The 24,870-nt window shown below is 37.2% G+C and overlaps 2 protein-coding genes across 3 annotated transcripts; one reads left to right on the top strand and one right to left on the bottom strand.

The window, feature by feature from the left end:
• Nucleotides 1-1,192: 1,192 nt before the first annotated feature.
• Nucleotides 1,193-21,736, bottom strand: LOC111329394 (tyrosine-protein phosphatase non-receptor type 11). 2 transcript variants are annotated; one of them, XM_022934094.2, is made up of 17 exons: nucleotides 21,605-21,736; nucleotides 21,398-21,520; nucleotides 18,190-18,384; nucleotides 16,818-16,940; nucleotides 13,917-14,076; nucleotides 12,938-13,048; nucleotides 10,097-10,193; nucleotides 9,294-9,373; nucleotides 8,626-8,769; nucleotides 7,827-7,958; nucleotides 7,303-7,454; nucleotides 5,780-5,847; nucleotides 5,105-5,181; nucleotides 4,806-4,880; nucleotides 4,182-4,285; nucleotides 2,908-2,974; nucleotides 1,193-2,212 (listed from the first exon to the last, which is right to left on the bottom strand). In XM_022934094.2, the coding sequence occupies exons 1-16, from the start codon at nucleotides 21,616-21,618 to the stop codon at nucleotides 2,908-2,910; spliced, it is 1,722 nt and encodes a 573-aa protein (XP_022789829.1). In that variant the 5' UTR covers nucleotides 21,619-21,736; the 3' UTR covers nucleotides 1,193-2,212. The 2 variants fall into 2 exon arrangements, with proteins under 2 accessions (XP_022789829.1, XP_022789828.1); XM_022934093.2 differs by having other exon boundaries at nucleotides 2,923-2,974.
• Nucleotides 21,737-21,784: 48 nt separating this feature from the next.
• On the top strand, nucleotides 21,785-24,786 carry LOC111329393 (uncharacterized). Its single transcript, XM_022934092.2, has one exon. The coding sequence runs from the start codon at nucleotides 21,785-21,787 to the stop codon at nucleotides 23,570-23,572; it is 1,788 nt and encodes a 595-aa protein (XP_022789827.2). The 3' UTR covers nucleotides 23,573-24,786.
• The last annotated feature ends 84 nt before the right edge of the window (nucleotides 24,787-24,870 follow it).

Below are 24,870 nucleotides of genomic sequence, written 5' to 3'. Positions count from 1 at the left end.
CTCCTGCTTAAAGCCATTGAGACATATGCCACCTTGGCCTGTCCCGATTGTGCTCGTGAAATGTTGGAAAGTTGCACACTGAAATGCTAAAAATTGCTAAAAAAAATTGTCAAAACTAAGAAAGTTGGCGCCTACATTTCTTCATATTTTTAAAAAGCTTTATTTTTCATTCTTTGTAACTTGAACTGCTGACATATCGGTCAAGAAAAATAGCTTGAAACTTAGCTTTAAAGAATTGCTCTCAGATATGTACGAAATGTAAAGGATACTTTTTAAGTCTATCCGACGGAACAGAAAAACATGCTTCATCTGACGTCAGTGCCGAACGATATCAGGGAACTTGAACGAAAATAGCTCTACTGAGTGCATTCTCAGAATCTAAAACCATGTATCTCTTGAAGTTTTCTATGAAATCGTTGACTTCTCGCGCTTGATATGTGCTCTAATCCCATACAATATTTTGCTAAAAACTGCTCAGAAAGGCGGAAATGGCTCAAGGTTGCTAGAGCCTCAAAAAGTTGCTCCAAATGCTAAAAGTTGCTCAAAAGTTGCCTAGCACAATCGGGACAGGCCTAATGCAACTCCAAATGTTTTCTAAAAACAGGTACACATTTTGATCACAAGGGTCTTAAATCGTGTATGGTTTACAATGGCATCATCATGCTATACTAGACGCATCAATATCTCAAGTCTTTTAGCTCAGTCTGGAATTTGAAGCTTGATAGGGTTTTCAGTTTCTCATGATTGGTGCGTGAAAGGGTTTCAAACGAGGGATGAGTAGCAGCACTTAAAATTAACTCACTGATTCAGACGCTTCTGTGCATCCATATTTTTTTTCATATCTAATGTACGTTCAACTTAAGCTTGTCTATGAAAAACAAGTGATGGAGACTATTGAGGGCGGATCCAGGAATTTCAGGAAACACTTAAGCCTAAATAAGCTGAGAAATATGTCAAGAAAAGCAAATTCTAAACACTTCATACTGGGTAATAATGCGCGATACAATCATAAAAAGCCGGTATGATGAGGGAAGATGGAGGTTCTGACTCCCATACCCTCCCCCCGACCGATCTGCCAGTTTAATTACAAGTTTAAAATGTGGTATTAAAATGAAAATGTACTGACACGCGATCAAGGATGATTTACACTGCTAGTTTGTAGAAAAAACTAGCAGAAAAACTTGCTCAGAAATTAATTATAAAATTTATTGCGAATTGTATTTTTGTAGCTTTTATTCTAGCTAAACTGATTGTAGTTCCATCAAATAATATCATTGGTAGTATTCAATAGGGCTTCATTTCTAAATCTGAGTACAATTTGAGAAAAGTTTTTTCATCTAAATCAGTGTAATGCAAGTCCAACTGCATTGTTGGATAAAATGCATTCAATTTACATTATAAAATACCCGCTATCTACATATCAATAACAGCCTGTCAATCTGTTTAAATTTCACATGCAATCACAATTTTTTAACTCCCAGAAGTAATTAACATGTAACTTCTCCTTATAATATCCACACATTATCCAACAAACAGGTAAGGAGAATACTTAAACGTATCAGTAAAAGTTATCTTGATCTAACACCAAATTCTCGTACCTAACTTACATGGAAATATGTAGCAGCTAGAGGGTAGAATTAACAATCAGATCTTGGGTGTAAAATTGGTTAATAAAAATAGTAGCTCGTGATTCGTGGGAAAAAAGTCAGATTATCTTAAACGATATAACCAAAAATATGGCAATCAATGCAAAAAACGAAAGAGAAGCGAAAAAAGAAGATTTCTGAGTGTCACATGGTTGCTGTGTAGAGTTCAGCAGTGGACTGAGCTGGGGAGGGTTTTATGGAGATGCACACATACAGTCTATAAAGGTCACAATTCCCCACATTTTTAGTTATTGATTTCAGTGCCTATATCATCTCGACGCAAATAAACCACACAAATAACTTCCAGCATTTAAAATTAATTCTATTGTTCTTCGGACGACACGCAATACATCCCCATCAGTGGGAAGAAAAGGATTGCGTGACGAACTAGTAATAAGCTGGTTTCGTAATGTGCGGTGACGTGACATAGCGGCCGAGCTACAAGTATTCAAATTGGTATAAATTACTTTTAACTGTCTTCTATAAAAACGCGGTGATTTTCTTATTTAAAATTACACGTTTCCCATGTTTCTTGGAGCCAGAGGAGGTGGAGGACCATCAACATCCTGTGAAAAAACCATTCAAATCAGGAGAGCAATTGGAATACAAGTACGTATGAAAGAGATGTCAGAAGTATGACTAGAGACAAAAATAAGAAATAAAATATTCAAGGGGTCGGATTTGGCTCGTCTCGAGTTTCAGGAAGAGAAAAAGCTACTATCATTTTCCTGTCAGTAGATGGTGTCCACAGGAGCTCCTTCTGTGAATTCACAAGTTTTGCTACGTTAAATTTTGCCGACTGGCGGTATTTGATATTTTGTTTGCATCAATGTTTGCCGTTTTAGGTTTCTAAAAGTTTTTCTGAGAACTAATTTTTGTCACTTTCTGCTCAAGCAATGGAGCATTAACAAGGGAGGGCATGTAATATTCTCAACTTTCATTACTTCTCGGATAACAGTATACATGTACTTCTTGCTGAAGACATTCTGAGAACCTTCCTTCCCTCTCTAAAAGAACTCACACAAAGACAAGTGCGCCACCTACGCCCCAGACATCAATTGCTCCCTGGGTCACTAGTTAATAGCGAAGCAAATTTTCATGCGTTTAATAGAAACTAACGGCACAAACGGCCAACCAGTATCGGGGAGATAGACAAGGTTGAATTGACCCTGTGAGAGCTCATGTCTATGCTCATGAATCCTCTATATCCGATCATTTTCTCGTAATTTTCTACAAGATATCTCACTTCTTCAATATCTACCTAGGCGTCACCTACTCGAGGAGGAAGTTTTGGAGATGAATCGGGTTCGTCACCTTCCCCGGGAAGTCTACAACAAAAATAAAATAATGTAGATAAGTGAACAATAGAAATAATTAGAAATAATTAATGCTAAATTTAACACTACTCTGTTTTCATGACCGTAACAGAAATAAAATAAAGTGGATAAGTGAACTACAATGAAATACAAAAGAATTAATGCTAAGTTAAACATTTCTCTGTTTTCATCATTGTTTTTTGAAAATAACACCGACAGTAATGTTAAGACTAACTGAAGGAGGCAGACGAAGAATACATATATCTTATTAACCAAGGGCGAGGGCCGTACTGGGAGAATATCGGCCCGAGGTCTTGACAATACGGACCGAGCACAGCGAGGTCCGTACAAAAAAGACCGAGGGCCGATATTCTTCCAGTACGGTCCCGAGCAAGCTTGGTTAATAAGAGATTTATTATACGACTGAAGTTCAAAGGGACACAAGTGCGGTATCGTTCGGGACCATTCGGGACCATTCGGGACAGTGCCCGGTCCAATACTGAGAGGATATTGACCGGCAATAGAGCATTTTGATTGGTTGATTTTAGTTATTGGCCCTCTGACTGCCCGAGTCGTGTAATAATAATTTATAAGACGTACTATATATTCACCGAAGGTATGAGAATGATAACAAGTTCAATTTAACCCTTTGGCTCCTTAAAGTGACTAACATCTAATTTCTCCTTACAAGTTCACCCCTGAATTACACATTTAAGGTCCTGAGAATAAAGGAAATGATCAACAACTAAAGAGGCTCTTGATTGTTAAATAAATTCTCCTTGTTAGCACCTAAGAACATATATGAAGAACATTTTAGAGAATATGCATACTGATGTTAGGGTGTAAGAGGATAAGAAAATTAAAAAAGACGACACCTTTTCACGAAGCTACGATTTACGTAAGCGATTAATCTCGCACTTAAGTTGTGTTGTCGATTGAAAGCTTCAAAGAAACGACGTTTTAGGATGTAAAAATTTTAGACCAGGTCATGCAGTAGATTCCATAAGTGAATCTCAGTAAAAGAAAACAGAAAAATAAACCAATAAGAGATGGAAGCAAAAATCCCTTAACCAGCAACCAGGGAAAGTAAGCACGTTTGGTAAAGCCACAATTTGTTGCGGTGCTATAAATAGCCACCTATTTGAGAAAGGGGTGCAAGTCACAATCAACCAATCCCAGAAAATAAACTTCGTCAGAATGCACGTGGAAAAATACTAACTTTGGCTGGGGTTTGTCGACGTTATAACCAGGAATTGGAGGAGGTGCCTCACTTTCACCTCCTTTTCTCACGTTCGCCAAATTCCCGTAGACGGCAAGATTCGGCTGAAAGAAAAAAAAAAGTCATAATGATGTGGCGATTTCACATTATGTTTCCTTTAACTTTTCAAAGAAGTATTACAATTTAACGAAACGATAATTCAATCATAAATAAACAACAGCGAGAAATATCAAGCAAAGAAATGATCCTCGCCGGTGGACGGCAATTTTAGCAGTTGTAGAAAGGAAGTCTGAACCAAATTCAGGTTTTGACAATTTAAACTGTACCTTCTAGATACTGGTTGGGTGCTACGACCTACTTAGCTACGAAGTCTCACACTTTAGGAGCGAGGCAATTTTAAAGGATAATTTTAGAGAGAAAAATATAAATGTATTCACTGTTTGTTATGGTGAAAGAAGCACTGCCAAACTGACAAGTTAAAAGAGTAACAAACAAATAAACTGACACTTCAAATTTCAGCCAAACAAGACAAAATCCGACAAAATAAGAGTTCATTTAAATTAGATAATAATTCCGTGTTAAGAATTAAACTTCCAGAAACTGATTTGAATAGTTGATTCTTACATTGTCACTGTTTAACCTTGCGGTCTCTGTGCTGATGTAGTGTTGAATAGCTTTGTAAATAAACTCATACTGCGCCTGAAATCAGAATCAGAAAAATCTCAATCAGTTATTGACGATGTACGATTCAGTATGTACATACACCTGCTTTCAATAACGTTGTCATAGGAAAAAATAAAAAAAAAAAAAAGAACGAAAAAGCCAAATTCGAACAAAGTACAGCTGCATACAGCTTTAGTATAGGACAATTGCCCATAACTGATGACAAAATCAAAGAAATATTAAGTGTTGGTTCCACCTACCTCTGTTTGTACCATTCCTGATCTCTGCGCTCTGACATTTTGAATACTCTTAGAAATATCAATTTCACAGTCAAGGCCTGCAGAGAGTGAAACAAACAATTACAAAAAACAAACGTACATATATCTTATTAACCAAGCGCGAGGGCCGTACTGGGAGAATATCGGCCCGAGGTCTTGACAGTACGGACCGAGCACAGCGAGGTCCGTACAAAAAAGACCGAGGGCCGATATTCTTCCAGTACGGTCCCGAGCAAGCTTGGTTAATAAGAAATTTATTATACGACTGAAGTTCAAAGGGACACAAGTGCGGTATCATTCGGGACCATTCGGGACAGTGCCCGGTCCAATACTGAGAGAATGTTGACCGGCAATAGAGCATTTTGATTGGTTGATTTTAGTTATTGGCCCTCTGACTGCCCGAGTCGTGAAATAATCTGAGTTACTGTACAAAGAAAATTGTATAATAACTATAGTTTTCTCCAATTCACGGTATCAAAACTAGATAATTATGATGCACATTTCTAGAAGGGTGGAAGCCACCACTATTTCCACACCTCATTTCCCAAATTAAAAAAAATGTAGGATTGTGCTGTATGAAAATATGATTCTTTCTGAGAATTAATACGGACAGCCACTCTCAATAGAAAAAAAAATTAAAAAAATTAAAGCAATTACCTTGTTCTTTGATCATATTGACCAAACTGTCTATAACAATAAATGTACCAGTTCTTCCAATGCCAGCACTAAAAGGCAAATTTAAAGAAAATCTGTCAACCCTTTGATCTCAGAGTCCAGTCCATCGCTTGGCTACCCCCAGCATTTCATCAGGCTTCCCTGACACTTCCCTGACAATTCCCTGGTAACCATTTAAACTCCTGAGTGGAGAGAGACACTGTGAGAGTAGTGTTTAACCCAAAAACACTACACAGTGACCTGGCCTTATCTCAAATACAGACCCCCAGACCGAGAGTCCTGGGCCCAGTTGTTTGAAGGCCAATTAGCGCTAACCCAGGGTTAAATCTTAATCCCACTTTCCATATTTCTCTGTTCAAAAGCAGTTTTGGTATAATTTTCCCAATTCTTTTAAGAGCATTCAATCATCAAATTGTAGAAAAATGGAATTAAACTGAATTTTCTTCTAAAGATTTCAGATCTGAAATCATATTTCACACTAACCCTGGGTTATCTTTAGCCACTTTGAACAACTCGGCCCAGGGCCCAGTTGTTTGAGAGCTGATTAGCATGAATCAAGGGTTAAATTTTATTCTGGGATTCTTTATTCCTTTGTTCAAAACCTTTCTTGGATAATTTTGTCTATTCTTTAAAGGCCATCAAATCATTAAGTTGTAGACAAAAATAATTGTACTGAATTTCTTTTTAAGCTTTCAGATCTGAAATCAGATTTCACACTAACTCTGGGTTATCTTAACTCAGTTTTGAGGGGAAGCAGGGTTGGCATAGTGGTGAGAGCGCTCGCCTTCCACTAATGTGTCCCAGGTTCGATTCCCGGACCCGGCGTCATAAGTGAATGGAGTTTGTTGGTTCTCTACTCTGTTCTGAGAGGTTTTTCCAGTTTTCCCCTCTCCTCAAAAACCATTATCATTTGAATTAAATTATTTAATTTAGAGTTTATTTGCATTTACACATGACCCCACAAGCTGTTCAGCTTTAAACATTATTGTGTCTAAATAAAGGTGTTATTATTATTACCCAGCCCTGGAGCCGGTTTCTTGAAAGTTTCGGTAACTTAACAGGCTGTTCTCTTTTCATTCAAGATGGGGATTTCAAAAGTTTTGAAAATGATATGATAAAACTATCAGCTAAAGAAGCAAAAAAGACTGGTTTGGGTGCCAGAACCTGCTTTCCTATCCTTGAAATTTTGATTTTAAAACATGGCTTTGGGCTCGTTAAGTTACCAAGACTTTCGAGAAATGGACCCCTGGCCCCCATTGTTCAAAGGTTGGATAACATACTCCACTGGATAAATCTCTATCTGGTGGATAGTGTAGTACATTTTGCAGTCCCTTATCTGCTGAATAGGGATTTATCTGTTGGACAGCATTTATCCCCTCTTTATACAAATGGGCCCAGCACACAAACAATTAGGCCAATGCCTTCCCCACTAAAGGGTTAAAGATAAAACACAATTAGACAAGTGTAAAGAGGATAATTGTTAAATCAACGACCATTGGTGTTACCTGCAGTGCACAATGATTGGTCCAGCCATTGGAATAGACTGCTGCTTGCCGTTGACTTCATGAAGAATGTGTAAAACAGGGCTTGGATCCTTTGGTACACCATGATCAGGCCATCCAGTGTAATGGAATTGATATATTGTACTAGGTATGGGCTATAACACAAAATAAGTTGAAAAATTAGCTTTCATTTGCAATCTATCTGTCTACAACATTAAATACTACATCTTTTGGAGAATTATTCATAGCCATTACAACAGAAATATCAACAGTCTTCTGGGATGTTAAAAGTGCATCTTTTTTTTTAAGTATTCCATTCTGCTCTGCTTTAAATGCAAAATGCCACTGGTGTTTAAGTCGATTAAAAAGACTTTTAGGTAGGACTTCAGACAAGCTTAAACATTTTTTTGGAGGAACTAAGTTTACTAAGTATGTTGTTCTCCAAATTAAAGAAAATATTACTTATAATTCCTATTTTAAAATAATTAAAAACCCAACATATCTAAGACATTAGTTGTAACACTCACATTTGTTTCTGAAGTCATTTCAAACTCCCTCAAAGTATAGTCAGTAAATTCTGTCTCCTTCATATGCCTGACGCGATAGGGACCAACATTCCTAGTAGTTTCAGCGTCAGGCCAATAACGAGTGCACTTGTTCTGAAACATTACCATCCAAAGCAAGGGAAAAGATTAAATAACGCATGGCTTTCATTAGTCACTGGGTGAAGGTCTGCAGATGAGTATTTATACAGTAGCACACAGAGTTATCAGCACAAAAGTTCTCTAGTATACACTTAGAAACAACTGCAGTAAAAAGTTACTAGTCTAAGAATTTTGAAAAATGAATCAAAGCTTTGGAAGTCTCACAAAAAAAAAACAAAAAAACTTTGCTTTGGCAACAACCTGTTTTTCAGTGCTTGTAGTAAGCAAATCATAAATAAATTCAACCTCTAACTCCTGAGAATTATAAGTATTTAATTTCTCAAGGATAAAGCATTAAGGTCATGAAATTGAAAGAAATAATCACTAACTCAAGAAGCTCTTGATTGCTGGACAATTTCTCCTTGTAAGTACCATAGGAAAAGCACACAGAGAGCAGTATGGAGAACTCAAATACTGAATGTGGTGTACAGGCTTAAACACTTTTGTCCATGTGGTTGTTTTCAGGTTTTGTTTTACCAAGAAGTCAATAATCATGTTCACTGCATGAGATAAATACGGTACAAAACCATATCCTTCATATTTTGACAGCAGCTAGTAAGAGCTTTTCAAAGCCTTACTGTTACTTAAAAGTAATTCATGAATGTTATTGCCTCTTTCTCACCCTTCCCCGTTCCACTTCCTTGGTTGTCATAACAATGATCCGGCTGTTCTCCTGGAAAACCATGTGCCAGAAATCTTCCACAGTGCTCGGAAGGCAACCCTGAGCAGCAATGTATCGTTTGGATGCTTCCTCTGAGTCACTAGGCTGGGAATATAAAGGTCAGATGTAAATAAAATTAAGTCTAGTGAATAAAGGCTGATAGTTTTGAAAGAAACTGTTTGGGGCTGCATCGGTGGGAGTAACAAAATAATTTAAATATATCAACAAAGTTGAAGTGGTAAATTGGCCACTGTAATGATTACAAAAGCTGACGTTTTGAGCGTTAGCCCTTTGTCAGATCTCCAACGAAGGGCTAACGCTCAAAACATCAGCTTTTGTAATCGTTACGGTGGCCAATTTACCACTTCAACTTTGTTGATATATTAAAATTAAGTATAGGTTTGTTCACTTTAATAATGGTTCACGGCTGCTGTGGTTAACACCATTTCATTCCCAAAAGGACATCAACATAGCCATTCTACCTGTGGTGAGTAAACTGATAGCAATTTCTTCCTCCTCTCAGAAACAACGAGAATGCGAGATTTGTTGAATACTGCTGGCATGTCCATGCACCACGAATGAAATAAAGTCTGGTTACTTTGACAACACAGCTACAGCAGGAAACTTACCCCAACATAATTGGCATTGATATAGTCTGATCCAATGGTATTTGGATCAGCATTATCCAAAATAACACGACTGTGATCAACTGCAAGGTTTAAATTAGACACAAATGAACTCAAGTAATCCAACATTAAGAAAGTTAAGATGAGGTTCTATTGATCAAAGAGCAATTCCCTTCCCTTAACTTTCTCTGTCTTCCAATCCTTGAAGAAACAAAGCTAAGTGTAGTGTGAGGACTCTAAACCCTTTCCAGAACTGACTAAGACCTTTTTTCTTAAAATATCAGTACACTATCGATCAGAAAGGTGCTAAGTATAAAGAAATCTAGCAATAGGTGGATAAATATTTGATTCAATACCAAATTCTCAGAGCAGACAAGATTAAAAATTTAATGTATATTGGACAGTAAGGAGAATTAACATGAAGAATTCCTTTAATAGCATCATGCAATTAAAAAACCGAGTAAACCATATAACCATATTTTGAAAAAAAAATTCCAATAAAATACTTCTAAAATCCATGACAATACATTTAAAAAGCCAAAACCTTTCCACGTTAACTTAGTGTTCTGATTGTTTCTAACTTGGTCGTGCTTCTGTCAAGTGGACAGTTTATACACAGAAATGGTCATGATCTGTGAATTTAAATTTGAAAAAGCCTCACTTGCTTAAGCCATATTGGAGAAGGCATAATTGCCTTCTGTCATATTTTAATGGACCTTGCTATGCTTGGTGTGCACTACCACAATGTTAGGCCAGTATTTACCAGCATGGTCCTCACACCTATTAAGTTATTACAAAGAGCTCACATGGTAGAATGTTCTTGTATCTGTTCTTTGCTTTGTTGTCAGGCCGTTCTCCTTCTTTTCTACTGTAAAGGTGTTTGCTTTCCTGCTTCTGAAGAACCTGTGTAGAGAAGAGATTAAAATTATCAATATACAACACTTCTCCCAACAGAATTTGTTACCAATGTCAAGAAAAAACAGGAAAACAAAAGGAGCGACACTCCCAGAGAAACAAACAACAAAGCTCTTTTCGTCCCTGAGGAACACAACAACAACAAAGCCTGTCTCATTATCTACGCCAAGCGAAGCAAACGATCTCGCAGCCCTTGCTTATATTATATAAATTGTTGAATTTGATTCATCTTTATTCAAATTAGGCGATAGATTAAATACTAGCAATGTAATTGTGGCGGGAGATTTCAATGCCCCGGACCTTAAATGGAACGACCTTAAACTGACATATTGCTCCTTCAATTCTGAACAGTTATTTGAAATCATCGATGAATATGGACTTACCCAACTAGTAAAGGAACCTACTAGATATGATAACATTCTCGATCTGGTGTTGACAAATAATGTCAATATCATTAACAATGTTAGGGTAATCCCGGGAATAAACGATCAAGATATGGTTCTTTTTGAAGTGAACCTGGCATGTAGAAAGAAAAAGCCAGTGAGACGAAAGATTTATATGAGGAAAAGGGCAGATACCACCCGTATAAAGAAAGAATCCGTAGACACAAGGTGAAATATATTTCAACAAAGGCTCACAGGAATTATGGACTCCTGTATACCACACAAGTTTACTACCTCACGCTATAACCTACTGTAGTTTAATCGTAGCCTGAGAAGACAGACAAGGAAAAAGCAAAGGCTATACAACAGAGCAAAGAAATCTGGAAACCAATCCAATTGGAATAAATTTAAATTAGTCAGGAAACAATTACACAAGAACTTGAATGAGTCCAGGAACAATTATCTTTCTGACTTTCTCCATGATTCCATAAAACACATTAAAAAACTAGGAAAAGAGGGTACAGATACCTAGGACCTCAAAGTTAGAAATGAAATGTTTATCGAACCGAGAGCTAAGGCCAAAGTGCTAAATAACCAGTTCTCCAGTGTTTTCAACAACGAAGAAGCAGAGAATATCCCAGACCTTGGCAAAAGCCCTATCCTGACTATTGGAACAATAAAAATCACAACCCATGGAGTTGAAAAGCAACTTGGCAAGTTGAAGGTAGATAAAGCGTATGGCCCAGATGGAATTCCACCCTGGTTTTTAAAGGAAAATGCCTATGAAATATCACAGGTCCTTACTGACATATTATATTAAGATTGTATTCATACCAGAACTGTGCCTATCCAATGGAAACACGCCAACGTATGCGCTATTCACAAGAAAGGAAAGAAATCGGATCCTTCAAATTATAGGCCCATGTCACTTACCTGCATTGCATCAAAGGTACTTGAGCATATTGTACATAGCCATGTTATGAAGCATCTTTCACGATATAGGGCGCTCACTGATTGTCAACATGGCTTTAGAGCGAAACGATCAACAGAAACACAGCTCATATGTACCATTCATGACATAGCAAGTGCTATCCAGTCTAACAAAACAATTCACGCTGCAATCCTTGATTTTTCAAAAGCATTCAACAAAGTTCCCCATCGCCTACTCTTGAAGAAACTTGATTATTACGGAATTCCTGGCCCACTACTTAACTGGTTTGAATCGTTCATAACACAGCGTACCCAATCAGTGGTAATTGAGGGGGCATCATCTGCCCCTGTAGTTACGACATCTGGTGTTCCCCAAGGAACAGTCTTAGGACCGCTACTGTTCTTAATGTATATAAATGACTTACCTGATACTCTTAAATCTACTGTTAGACTTTTTGCTGACGATGCATTGTTATATGGGACAATTTGTTGTGATGAAGACACAGCCGATCTCCAAGAGGACTTGTATATATTAGAAGACTGGCAACAAACGTGGAAGATGGAATTTAATCCTTCAAAGTGTAAGATCATGTGTTTTACAACCAAGAGAGATCCAACAAAGCGAGAATACGTATTCTGTGGACAAATCCTAGAAGAAGTGGAATCTCACCCTTATCTGGGGGTAATGCTCGATAACAAAATGAGGTGGTCACCACACATTGAAACAATCACATCTAGGGCAAATAAGGTCCTGGGACTTATCAAGCAAAACCTGTGGAATTGTCCAAGATAAGTGAAGGAAACCGTGGATATGACACTTGTGAGGCCAAAACTCCAGTATGCCTGTAGCGCATGGGACCCTCATTACCAGAAAGCTAGAGCGGCTCTAGAAAGGGTACAGCGGAAAGCAGCCCACTTTGTCACTGGAAATTACGATTGAACAACGAGTGTGACGGAAATGCTGAAAGACCTACAGTGGGACACACTTGAAACAATGAGAAGACATGCAAGGCTCTCCACTATGTACAAGATGTGCCACGGCCTCCTAGATGGGTATTGGGGGGATTATTTGATGACAAACAAAGAAAGGAGAACCCAAGGAAGCCATGATTTTAAATTCAGTGTACCGAAAGGACATAAAGATATTTTTAGATTTTCTTTTTTCCCCAGGACAATAACTGAATGGAACAAACTCCCAAAAGAAATTGTTTCCAGTCAATCCCCACATACTTTTAAAAGAAAACTAACTTAAATTTATTTATCGGTAGTTTTAATAGTTTTTAATAATTTTTAATAGTTTTTAATAGTGTTGTATATTTAGTATAGTTTCACTTATTATTATCTTAGAGTTGGCGTGATGTCTTAAACGATTTTGCCGACATAACGATATTTAGATTTAGATTTAGAAAAAAAGCTTACTTCAAACTCCTCATAAAATCCAGCTTTTCCAGACACATTTTTGTTCTCCTTTTGTAAAACTTTGACTCGATCCTCAATTGCTGCAGCATTAATTCTTGTGTTGTTAAATGGCTGAAAGACAATAAAATCAAAATTTAGGACCATATACACATGATTTCAGTGGAGGATGCTCATCTGTTGTCTCTGGTGATGTTCCCTAACTGAGGGTTGAACTGAAAATTCCACTCGTAATTGAAGACCCAACCCATAGTTAGTAGCACATCAATGTGGTAGGAATCTCTGCCATGTTTGTTGTAGTTAAAATCAAGCAAGGGGGGGGGTGTTTACTCCACAAAATGTTTAATATGAATTTCCTCCCCATAATAGCAATACTTTACTCAATGAACAAGTGTTTTACATAATTATGAACTTCATATATTCATCGTATTTGATTTATCATCACAGGTTTATTACGAATCAACTTAACGGCCTGGTCCCAGTTGGCTTGTTAGTTCAATTGGTAGAGCGTTGCACTAGTATCGCAGAGGTCAGTGGTTCGAATCCCGTACAGGCCTGATTTTTTTCAGGTCTGATTTTCACTATTGCATAAATAGCGATCTCTACTGTGAGGATCAAGCATCGTACGTAGTATACATTATATCAATAATTCCCACCTTATGCATAAAACAGTTATCCAATGACATTTTCAGTAATGACTCATAGTGATTCAAATGTTGTATAGAGGGAATTTCCCTCTGTCATGTCCAGAGGGTACACACTTCATCATGTGCAGAAGGGGAATACAAAATGCACTGGCAAAATTCAAATCTATTGCACAAATTTACTAGCTATGCAGTACACTGTTCAAGCTAATTTACCACTAAATGTAGAGAAATTAAAAGAAAGTACAAATAAGCTAGGATACCTTTAATGGAGAGAAGATTGAAAGGGATTCAATAACACAGATGGCAAAAGATTAAAAAATATCACAGCTTCTTACTGTTTTAAGCTGCACAACAGTGCCAGATTTTTCGACCATAGGGTTTTTTTTGTAGTGTTCCACAAGATCTGTCAAATCTTCAAATTTCTCTCCACCGCCAACATCATACTTCCCGTCCGTATGATGGCGGATCATGACATGAGTGATTTTGTCTTCCAGTCTACATATTGAAAAAAAGAAAAAAATCCATGTAATAATTATCATAAATCAAGAATGTGAGAACAAAATCATTTCCTTTATTCTTGTGACCTTAACTTATGCAATGGAGAATAGTATGGAGAATATGCATACTGATATTAAAGTGTAAAGGGTTCTGAGGGATCATGGTAGTTTCCATTACTGCTCAATTTTAATAAACCACTATCAATAAGATGATTGGTGCCAAATATTGCCAAATGAGCCTTCCTCTTGTTCAAACTGTTTATTGTAACCTATGGTTTCCACCTCAACTTAACAGCAAATTTAAAGCAACCTTCAGGGCTTGACACCAATGGTAGCCAACTAGCCACAGACTAGTAGAAATTCAGTTTTGGATTGTGGTTTTTGGTTTCCACTGGCCAGTTTGGCTAGTAAACAAACTGAAATTGTTGTAACATCTAAATTGCCACCAGCCACTTGGCTAGTACTTAAGTTGAAAAGTTAGTGTCACACCTTGACCTTGAATTTAACTTCAATTGCTAATAACTAAAACTAAGCTCACCATCTTCTTTTTCGTCACTAAGAGAAATGAATAATTGATTATTTTGCTTCCATCTGCAGTGTTCAATGTGGGGAGTGTTCAAGGGGAAGCATATTAATAAAGTAGATAACCCAAATTATGGCATTACTTGATCACAGGGATTATTAATGCATTACACAACTGAAAAATATTTCCCCATTTTCATCAATCCCATTGTGATGTAAAATGTCTTTCAAATGTTAAGGTGTAAAATTTTTCAGTGAAAATATGCTTGTTTACATTTTTATCTGCCAGTTGATTGAACTGTGAGTCACAATCCTCAATTCTTGATCCTCTACAGTTTTAAGTATCTCGAGTTGAGTTTGAGTTAAGACTGTCAATTTACTTTTTAGGGGTACTGTAGCCAATCAGGCAAAAACATTTTGTACCACATGGTACAAATTAACCAATCACTTGATGACTTCAGCACAGAGAAAGTGTGTAATTCTGCGAACCCCACTCAAGTGGGGTTCATGCATATGTATGAGCTCTGTTACCTAGTAATGCGTGACGTATTTTACGTCACGTTTCACTGGGAGTCTTTGATGGAAGTTGTGTAGTAAAACCTGTTTGGATGCGGTGTGGGAAACTTAGGATAGATCAAGAAATTCTAAGCGATGTTACGTGCACGAATGACCAACAAATGTCCGCTAACAAAGCATATATGAAAATAGACTCCCGAGTACATATATGGCACGCAACAAAAATGTAACAACAAGCAGTTACCCATTTCAACTATTATTCAATTAGTTTTACATTGTCAATTTACTTGGGTTAAAGATTAAGTTAAGCAGTTCATAAAGCAGGCTTACAATCCTTCATGCCGTGTAAGTGTTCATCGTCTTGATCAACTTCCAATTTTAACATCCGCCGACTGAAGACCACAGCGCTTGGCTTTCTTGATTTATCGCATTCTTTCCTTGTACACAAACTCTTCCGGAGGACTTCATAGTGAACCGTGTATTCTTTATCTTCTTCCCTTCTCAGCTATCGTCTTTTTCTTCTCTTTCTTATCTCCGGATATCGCAAGATCAAAAGGTCATAGCCTCGTCATATAATAGCTTCTTTCTCAACTTCAGTTAGCAAGCCACGAGGGTAAGTCCTCAGGCAAATCTCTTTTGTACTTCTCACAAGCCAGCTTTTATACCTTTACTTTAGTTATCTAGAATGTTCTATTACTATTTATAGCGCATTACAAGTTGTACTATTTTTGGAAACTACTGAGTCACATGAAAGAAGTTTCTGGAATATTACAGATTATGGATAATTCTAGAAAAGTCTGGGATTGCGTGACAGATTCAGTAAAAATAATTCGATCCTCGTAGCAGCGAACTATGCTAAATCTGGAAAGCTTTGTTAGCTAAGTGGAAGCGTGTTACAGTTCAACGAGCAGTTTAGTAAATGGTTTTGATCTTTGAAACTCGTAAAGATTTCATCCATGAAAGATTATGCAAATTTACGCCTGAAATGAAAGCGAACCGTAATTTGAACTTTTTGCTTACAAAAGCTTTGGTGATATTTACAAGTAAAAGTCGGTCTTCCTAAAGTGAAGACATTGTTCACTGAAGAGAATTTTATGCAGGTAAGGGGTGCTTATTTACTAGTCTTTTTTATTTTGATATCTTGTACCGTTTGTTTTGATTTATAGCTCAATTCCATTTTGTTTTGGTAGCCAAACGTGGAGAAACGAACTGAATGTTTGATCCCTGATCTCTATTGGATCACAGACGCGGCGATTCCACTCCGCATTCCAGCTGTCAAAGGACACGATTGCAAAATTATTGTTCACTTCTTTAACAGTGCACGCACACCAAACTCCTTCTTCATCGATTGCTTCAGCTTTGAAGCCAACAGTTTTTGAAAGCGATATCTCATTTTTCGTCAACTGTGCCTTTCGCTTAAGTGATCACAACAGGTTTGCGATCGAGAATGCCTGTCAACTTGTTTCGATGAATCTGCAAACGATCGCTAGGATACTAAAGGGTGTCCAGTATCTCTCGGTAATTCTAGTGCCTCGTTGTGCATGTGTCAATTAAAACTGGAATACTTAATGAATTACACACTAATTGTCCGTGTTGAAGTTGTAATGATATGGTACAAAATCCTGCAACCAAATTGGCTATCACCCACAGTGCCCCAGTATACTTCTTTCAGAGAATCAGATAGTCCCTCATGTAACTCACCTGACAGTGAGAACAAAGTCTCCTGGCTTGCTTTGGCTTTCTCTTACCAGAAAGCTTCCATTTTTACCTTTATCCAACATCATGGTCTCGGCCTCCTTACCAGACATATGGCCATGAAACCATCTGGTGAAAACAGAAACTGATGTTAGATTGACACAATTGAGCTAACCGCCTCCCAGTTAGCTCAATTGGTTAGAGCACTGGATTGTGTTGTGCGGGAGGTCGAGGGTTCGAGCCCTGGCCAGACCGGTACTCATGGTCTTAAAATTAGTGAGGAGAATTTGCTACCTTTCTATAATCAAGAAATGGATAGATATTCTAGTCTTCTTGGATAAGGACGAATAAACCATGGGCCCCGTCTCCTGCAGGGTTAGGGGTAGGAGACGTTAATTTCCCACGGACGAGATTACTGTGTTGTGGATGTCCTCCCCTTGGGTGGGATAGGTGGGAATTAGCCCTGAAATGCCGCCATGGGGAGTGGTCAACTAATGTACATATGTACGTATGTATGTATGTAGGTATGTATGTATGTATGTACACAATATTTTCATGGTTTGTTGCTACTTTTTCATTTCAAACTTTGAATCTTTTTCCAACTTTTATTTTCAACTTTCAGACTCAACATTATCATTAGTAATCACAAGGCCTAAGCAAAATACTACTGTCAAGTGTTTATCCCAAAATTGAAAAATTAATAATTTTTTTTTTGTGCACATGGAACATTTATACTACAATCCATTTGCATATCACTTTCTACTACTTCAGAGAGACATCTCTCTGTAACTAAGAACTTCTTGTTTGTTACCACAAAAAACAAACAAAAACCAAACCAAACAAAAAAAAGAGTTTAAAACCCCTTCAGTTTGTTCTGGTTTTCCATTCTTTTTCTCTATTTCTCATTCTTTCTCTCAGGGTCTTGAAAGTTATCTTACAAATTTCCCTATTTTTTCAAAAATAAAAGAATCTGTATGAACCCAAAAATTGATGCAATTATTCAAGCTATACTTAATTTGGCATTTTGGTTGTAAAAATTAAAGCTATCAGTGATAGAAAAGGTAGATTAAATGCTCCCAATAAGTAACAATTTTAGTTTATTTATAGCAATCCCAATGGGTGAAACCTGTGGAAAAAGCATTTGATTCATATATTATGAATAAAGGTTCTTATTCAGGTGCAAATGACTTTGTGCTGAATAGGTTTTTGGTCCCAAGTTATATATACATGGAACTTCACAATGTACTTTCAGTAACATGCGAAATATAGAGCATCCCCAAATCTGTGGATCTATGCATTGCCTTCTGGCCTGACCTTATAGCCCCATGAACAGTTGAAAACAGCACCAACACTTAACTTTAATAACAATGAGTCTTACCTTTCTGTTGTTGGATCTGTGGAGTTAAGAGGAAATTTCATTTCAATGACCAGACCATTCTTTTCTCGCAGCTGCCCAGGATTTTCTGTATAAAACTGGATCAATTCTGACAAGGTGGCAAACTTTTCCCCTCCATATAAGTCATAAAAATCTCCTGTGTTCTGTATCTTTATATGCGTCACCTCACCATCTCTCCTATGGAAAAAAAATACACGTTGAACACTTAATACAGGTTTGACAGATTAGGGTCTATCGTAAAAAATGATAAAAACACCATTTTATACCATAATTGACCACTAATGTACAAAACCTTACTGAAAAATACTACTAGCATTGATTTCAGGACATGATCATGGGTTAAGTATACCTTGAAGCTTGTTCTTAGTTTTATTTGAGTGGTTCTGCCATAAGTGACTGTTCAATACAGGTGGAAGACAATACAAAAAGGTCATTGGGACCATGACCACTTAATATATTAATAAAGATGATGGCTTACTGGCAGTGAAAATTACTAACAGTGTTTAAGGTGAAAGAATTTCAGGACTTTAACAACTGACTGCTTAATACGGTGCCCATTGATACAGGCTTGATTGTGCTATGGTTCATTAATTACCAGGGGTACCATAAACAACTAGGGGCTCGTGGCAACAACTACTGCATATAAATCCACAGAATAAGGAAGAATTGATTTAGCTTTGCTGTAAAAATGTTTAAGGTCTAATTAATTTTCAATAAACCATTCTCAACATCATTCTAAAAAAAGTATACTGAGCCCACATCATATTCTCACTCAAGTGTTTGAAATGAGAAAATTAAGCTTCTAAAAACTCAAACCAGAGAAAAGGTTCATCAAGACAAGTCATCAAGAATAAAGAAAAAACTTAAGGAAAAATATTTAAGGAAAGCTGTATTCGTTGAATTTCTATTCATTAAGTGTTTTCTAAATGCTGATCAGATATGATTACTATTATGGTCAAGTGATGTGAGAATATCATACATTTTTCAAGGTGAGCAACAAAGCTTTGTGAAGATACAATACACTGTACATGCACCTCAACGTAAAGCAAGGAAAGCTTGACTAGTCTATGCATTCTGTGTGATTTAACACATCACTTGCTTAGTTGACAAGTCAAATGAAACCAATATTGAAAAATTCCCTTATTTTGGAAAATATTGCTTCCCAAAACCAATACAAAGACATTTGATCACTTTTGTGGTGCCATTCCAGAGACAAGCTTTTGCATTCAAAATAAAAATACAAGCTGGTGATTACTTGGAAATTGGTGGAAAATTCAATTTTTCAGTTCTCACTAGACATGTTTGCTGGTCAGTACAAATAGGTTATAAGATGTATGGCATGACTTTCCCATTTCTGGCCAGCCAATAGACCAAAAAATGAAAAAAATAGCCTTGCATGTTGTTAACATGTTCTAACTCTTCTTCATGTCATGCCTTGCAGACTAATTTGCTCCTGAAAATTGGACACGGCATTTGAAATGTGTAACCTGCACTGTATCGTTCAATGCATCCACAGTATGAAGCTCTGTAATCCTGAGCTTATTTTGAAAACTGAGGTCCCAAATGATAGCATAATAAGTTTTTGAAGAAGTAGAAATGATATAAACCATTTCAGAAATACTCACTAGAAGAAAATTTCTACTTCTAGAAAGACTTCCATCCAAACTTACTGCAAAAACATACAAATTGTTTTGACATGTCACAAAGTTGTTCCCAAACTTAGAGTCATTCCCTTAGGCATGGAATTGTGTCAATTTTTCAAATGAATTTTGTATCTGACATCATTTTCCTAGATGCATATGATAAAAGGACTTCCCTAGAGTTCATATTCTTAGAATATAACATTACCCTTAGGCTCGTAGCCTTAAAATATCAGATTACAAGGTGCAGGAAATAGAAATTCCAACCCAACATTTTTTATCCAAACAATCATGTTAAAAGCTTGCCAGGTGAACACAATTTAACCTTCAAAAAATTAAGGCCATGTAAACCTACTTACATAATATCTAACCCTAGGAATTTTTGTCTTGAACCAAGTAAAGGTAAGCTAAAGCTTTCATAAGTCAACATTATAGCATTTTCCACACACTCTTCCCCTGACCTCTATGAGCCGTTTGGCAAAGTCCAGCGTGGGAGCATTATCCTCATTAAAAGTGAAGAGTAACCCTTTCGATTCTCCTCACAACTGTCATTTCTTATCTCTCGTGCAAATGTGTAAAGGAGATCTGCATAATGATTTAATTTATTCTTCCTAAAGCTAATTAAAAGTACATGTTTACATCTTCAAAACATGGAATGACTTGAGAATAACTTGACAAAATGTTCTGACAACATGGTGTGTTTTGACTTTCATCCAATTTCACTTTCACTGTCTTTTGTAAATTGAGTCAATTGTTTTTCAAATTTCTACAAAATACATTCCTCCAGCAAAACGTACGTCTCTTTTTTTCTAAAACAAATGGCTCACACGACCGTAGCTTATAGACGGTACAACAATAATCTGCTTACACGGGAGATGTTTCAGTTTTCAAATAGAGTAGCTAAAGATGAGATAATATTTTAAACTGTAACAAAAACAGATGCACTATTCGTAACGAAGTGAAAAATTCCGTGTGACATCTGTAGAAATGCGTGGGTTTTCTAATGTTTCCAGTTCTCTTAAGAGCTGTCAGCCGCATTACCGACCTGTCATGGAAGACGGCTGAATTTCAGACCGGTTTTCACCACAAGAACTGTTGGATCAGATAATTTGAAGCTTCGTTCATGAATTTTTAAAACAAGATTCAAATAACACAGCGGCTTATTATCTGAGATAGTGGGTAGATAGAACACGATTAACATTCAAATTTTTCATCGTGCTTGCAAAATGCAAATGCAGTAAAATATTCGCCCACAACTCCTGCGTTAGGGCACGCATAATTACTATTGAAAACATTGTTAAAAGGATCTACTTTAACCTAGAAACTTAGATAGGATTCATCTAACGAGTGATAAACGCTTCTTCCCTGTCGTGTTAGCACAGTAAGGTAGTGAGCTCAAATATGGCTGCGGCATCAAGCTTCCTAGATCGAATCGTCAATGGGGTCTTTATTTCACTATTATACACCTCTGCTTTGGGCCAGAAATTTATCCATGCCTACTCGCCAATTCATACAAACTCCCTTTCTATCATTAAGAAATGAATACTTACCGCACCGACAAAGTAAAATCACCAGGATTGCTTTTGCTGGGCCGGACAAGATAGCTGCCATCAAATCCTCGCTCTAACAACAACTTTTCGGCATCGAAGCCCGATATGTCAGAGTGAAACCATCTAGAATAACGAGCAAACACCACAGCATTTCGTTAGAGAACACGACTAAAATATATATCTAACGGCGGTTATACTAATAATTACCTCCTTGATGGCATATTTAGGTAATGAATGTGGGTAAAGTTGGCAGACGAACTTTGTGGTAAACGATGCGAGCAAGCACTAATGATCAGGAAGTGAACATTTCACTCCTCCCACAGGAAGCTGGAACTCAACCTCGATTGCGCGCTAGATCCAGCTTGTTACGACCACAACAATTTTAAGATGGCGGATAAAGCTGGAAACTCAACTCACAAAGCAGAATTCGCTGATTTTCCTCCTGTAAACCTCCTAAATACACTTATTTCATCATTTCCAAGTGAATGGCATGGAATATTTGCAGCTTTGAATTCAGAATTCTCACCAGTTCAAGCAGCACGATTTTGGCTCCAGAAAAAGTTGTCAAGTAATAGGTTATCTGACATTCCTCCGAATTGGACCGATTTCATTAATCACCTTGCGGGCAATTTTCCTGTGGTGTTGAATGATAAACTCTTTTTCAAACTCAAATTTCTACTTCTTCCATTGAACATGCAAAGGAATATTCTGGCGTTTATTTTACATGAAAGTAGTGTGTTACCTTCGGAATCTTTGGAGAAGTTGGTTGACTCTCTAAAAGAAATAAAAGAGTTGAAAGGTTGGCGTGTTACGTATGTTAATATTCTCCAGTCAAAAGTGAATGATTTGAAGAGAGTCCAAAGGGAAAAAGCCGGCTGCTCTGACCAAGGTGATGGAGAAGGCTTCGACGATTTCTATTTTAATTGCATTACGGAAGAATCAAAATCTAGGATTGATGAACTTGTCAAGAATAAACAAATGGCTGAATCTTCGCGAAGCATTCCTTGGTTGAACCAAAAGCAAGTTAACGAGATAAAGAAAGAAAAAAAGAGTATGTCAGAAAACCATCCTGCTTTACACAGAGACTGTCAAGTTATTGATCAAGATGATGTAGACATGGTTGATGTGACAAACATTTGTGCAGATGATGTTGATTCAAAAACTGATACAAAACTACTTGAGACTTATTTACAAGCTCCTAGTGATTTCTATGACAGTGATATTGAAATAATTAATGTTAATGAAAGTTCTGAACACCACACAGATAGAATAGCTAAAGATCCAGACTTCAAGGTGCCTCCACCCCCGGAACACTTGAACATGGAGGCAGAGGATATTCCAGAACACTTGATCCCTGATAACAAGGCTACAGCTGATTCTAAACTCTCTGATGCTCTTCAGCCAAAAATCTCTGCTTTAAAAAACTTCCTTACCAACCTGGAGGCGAAAGAAGAGAATTACTATTCTTGCAACGAGCTTGATGTGTTTTCAATGTGCAGCTGTCATGAAGTAGAATATATCTGCACCCATTTGCACCTTAAAGGCTTGCAAGAATCCACTGCTATTTCTCTGTGTACAAAATTTGTTAACTTGAAAGTAGACCCAAGCTTTGGTAATGCATGTGTTTTTGCCTCTCAATGTCTTCTTCCCAAAATACAAGAATTAGAGCATGCTGCCTCAAGAGCTCTTTTTATGGCTGTGACCCTGTTTTCAAAAAAACATTCAAGAGCATTTTGTGATGGTGTTGCTGTAAAACTTATTCAAGAGTCAAATTTAAACACTCCACAAGTTGATATTATCAATAAAATAGTCAAGGAATGTTTCACTGAAGATACAAAAATTCATTTGTTGGAACTTACATTTGCAATCAGGACGGATCATCAGGGTCATCTTTTCACATGGTCAGAGAATACTGTCTCTGTTGTACAGACAATGGTTGACTCAAAACCAGAATTCAGTGGCAATTTGTTCAGTATCTTTGCTAGAGTGTTAGAACTACAATCTCCTCACCTTTCAAAGTCTCTAAAGTTTGCCAAAATGTTGTTAGCAGTAATGAAGACTTATGGACAACTTGTCTCTGCACATTACAGCACATTTCTGTATATACTGGAAGTGAATGACACTTTTTTAAAGAAAGCAGGGTTAGCTGCACTCCAGAAAGCAGCAAAGCAATAAACTGTAGTGAGGTTTATGGCATTTGAAACTTATGAAACTTTTGATAAACTGTAATTTATGTATTTAAAATAAAAATGCTGAGATGAACAATTAAAAAATATGACAAATAAGATTAATCAGGGTTCAATTCTCTATTGGTCATCCTTGATATCCATTGCCAAAAATGCACTAATTAGCTACTCAATTTTCCTGGTCTTTCTCCAAGTGTTGTTTTGTGTATTATTGTTGCTTTAGTGAGGTATACTCTCGATCTCTTTTTAATTTTTGATTGTTATGTTAGTGATGCACACTCTTTCTTTTAGTGTTTGACTGTCATGTTAGTGATGTACACTCTTTGATTCCTATTCAATTGTTTCACTTATCTATTATTGACATAATATCAGCTGAGATTATTGACTATCGATTGTCTCAACCGAATCTTGACCAAGTCTACTGAGCAAGTGTCAACCAACTTTCAACCGGGTGTGGACCAACTATCGACCAAGTGTTGACTAAGTGTCAAGCGAGTGTTGACCCATCCTCGGAGATCCAGGGGCTGTGAGTCGATTTCAAGTTAGGGCAGAAGAGCCCCTGAGGACATTGTCTAACAAGACTAGTTCAAACGGTCGCAGTCGTTCTGGCATCTGATTGGTGCCAGAAAATCTTTGTGTTTTTCTGCCCAATCAGAGTGAAGTGTGCTTTAGAGTCCTTTCGTGTGTTTTAACACGGATATATACAAGAAGCTCAGTTCCTCGCCATGTTGGTTTGGGCTGTGCGACGGAGATTTGCTCGAGGTGAAAAGTTTCAGTTTCAGCACACAATGTGAGAGAAATCGATCAGATTGTCGGCAAAAATCTCACCGGAAATTATACTGAATACTTTTGCAGGTATCACAAGGGAACGTGTTTAAAAGTTTGCGAGGTTTGTATAAAACATGATGGTTGCAGGCGTTGATATGTCGCTTTAAACGAACGAGATGTAAGCTGAAATCTCTAGATTTTTTGTATAATTTGCTGTGACTGAAGCTTTGCCAATCCTGTAAAGTTATTTCGTCACACGGGCCACGCAGGTATGTCGAACAACTGGCGCTTACGCAGCTTTCTGTGCGCGCCAAAATCTAATCTAATCTAAAAAGAAAAGCTAAGCGTGGAAACTTTTGTTTATTAGATGTGAGTAGATGATCCTGTGCTAAGGTGACATTTACAATAAAGCAAACCAGCCCTTTCCATCCGATATTTCTTTGTCTTTGGTTTTGTTTTCCCCAATGAAAGCAGCATCGATTCCCAATGATCAAAGGTACTTAACTTGGTCTTCAACAA

This window comes from Stylophora pistillata, chromosome 8, assembly GCF_964205215.1.
Source record: "Stylophora pistillata chromosome 8, jaStyPist1.2, whole genome shotgun sequence".
Classification (NCBI taxonomy): Eukaryota; Metazoa; Cnidaria; class Anthozoa; order Scleractinia; family Pocilloporidae; genus Stylophora; species Stylophora pistillata.
This window is presented reverse-complemented; position numbering and strand designations above follow the sequence as displayed.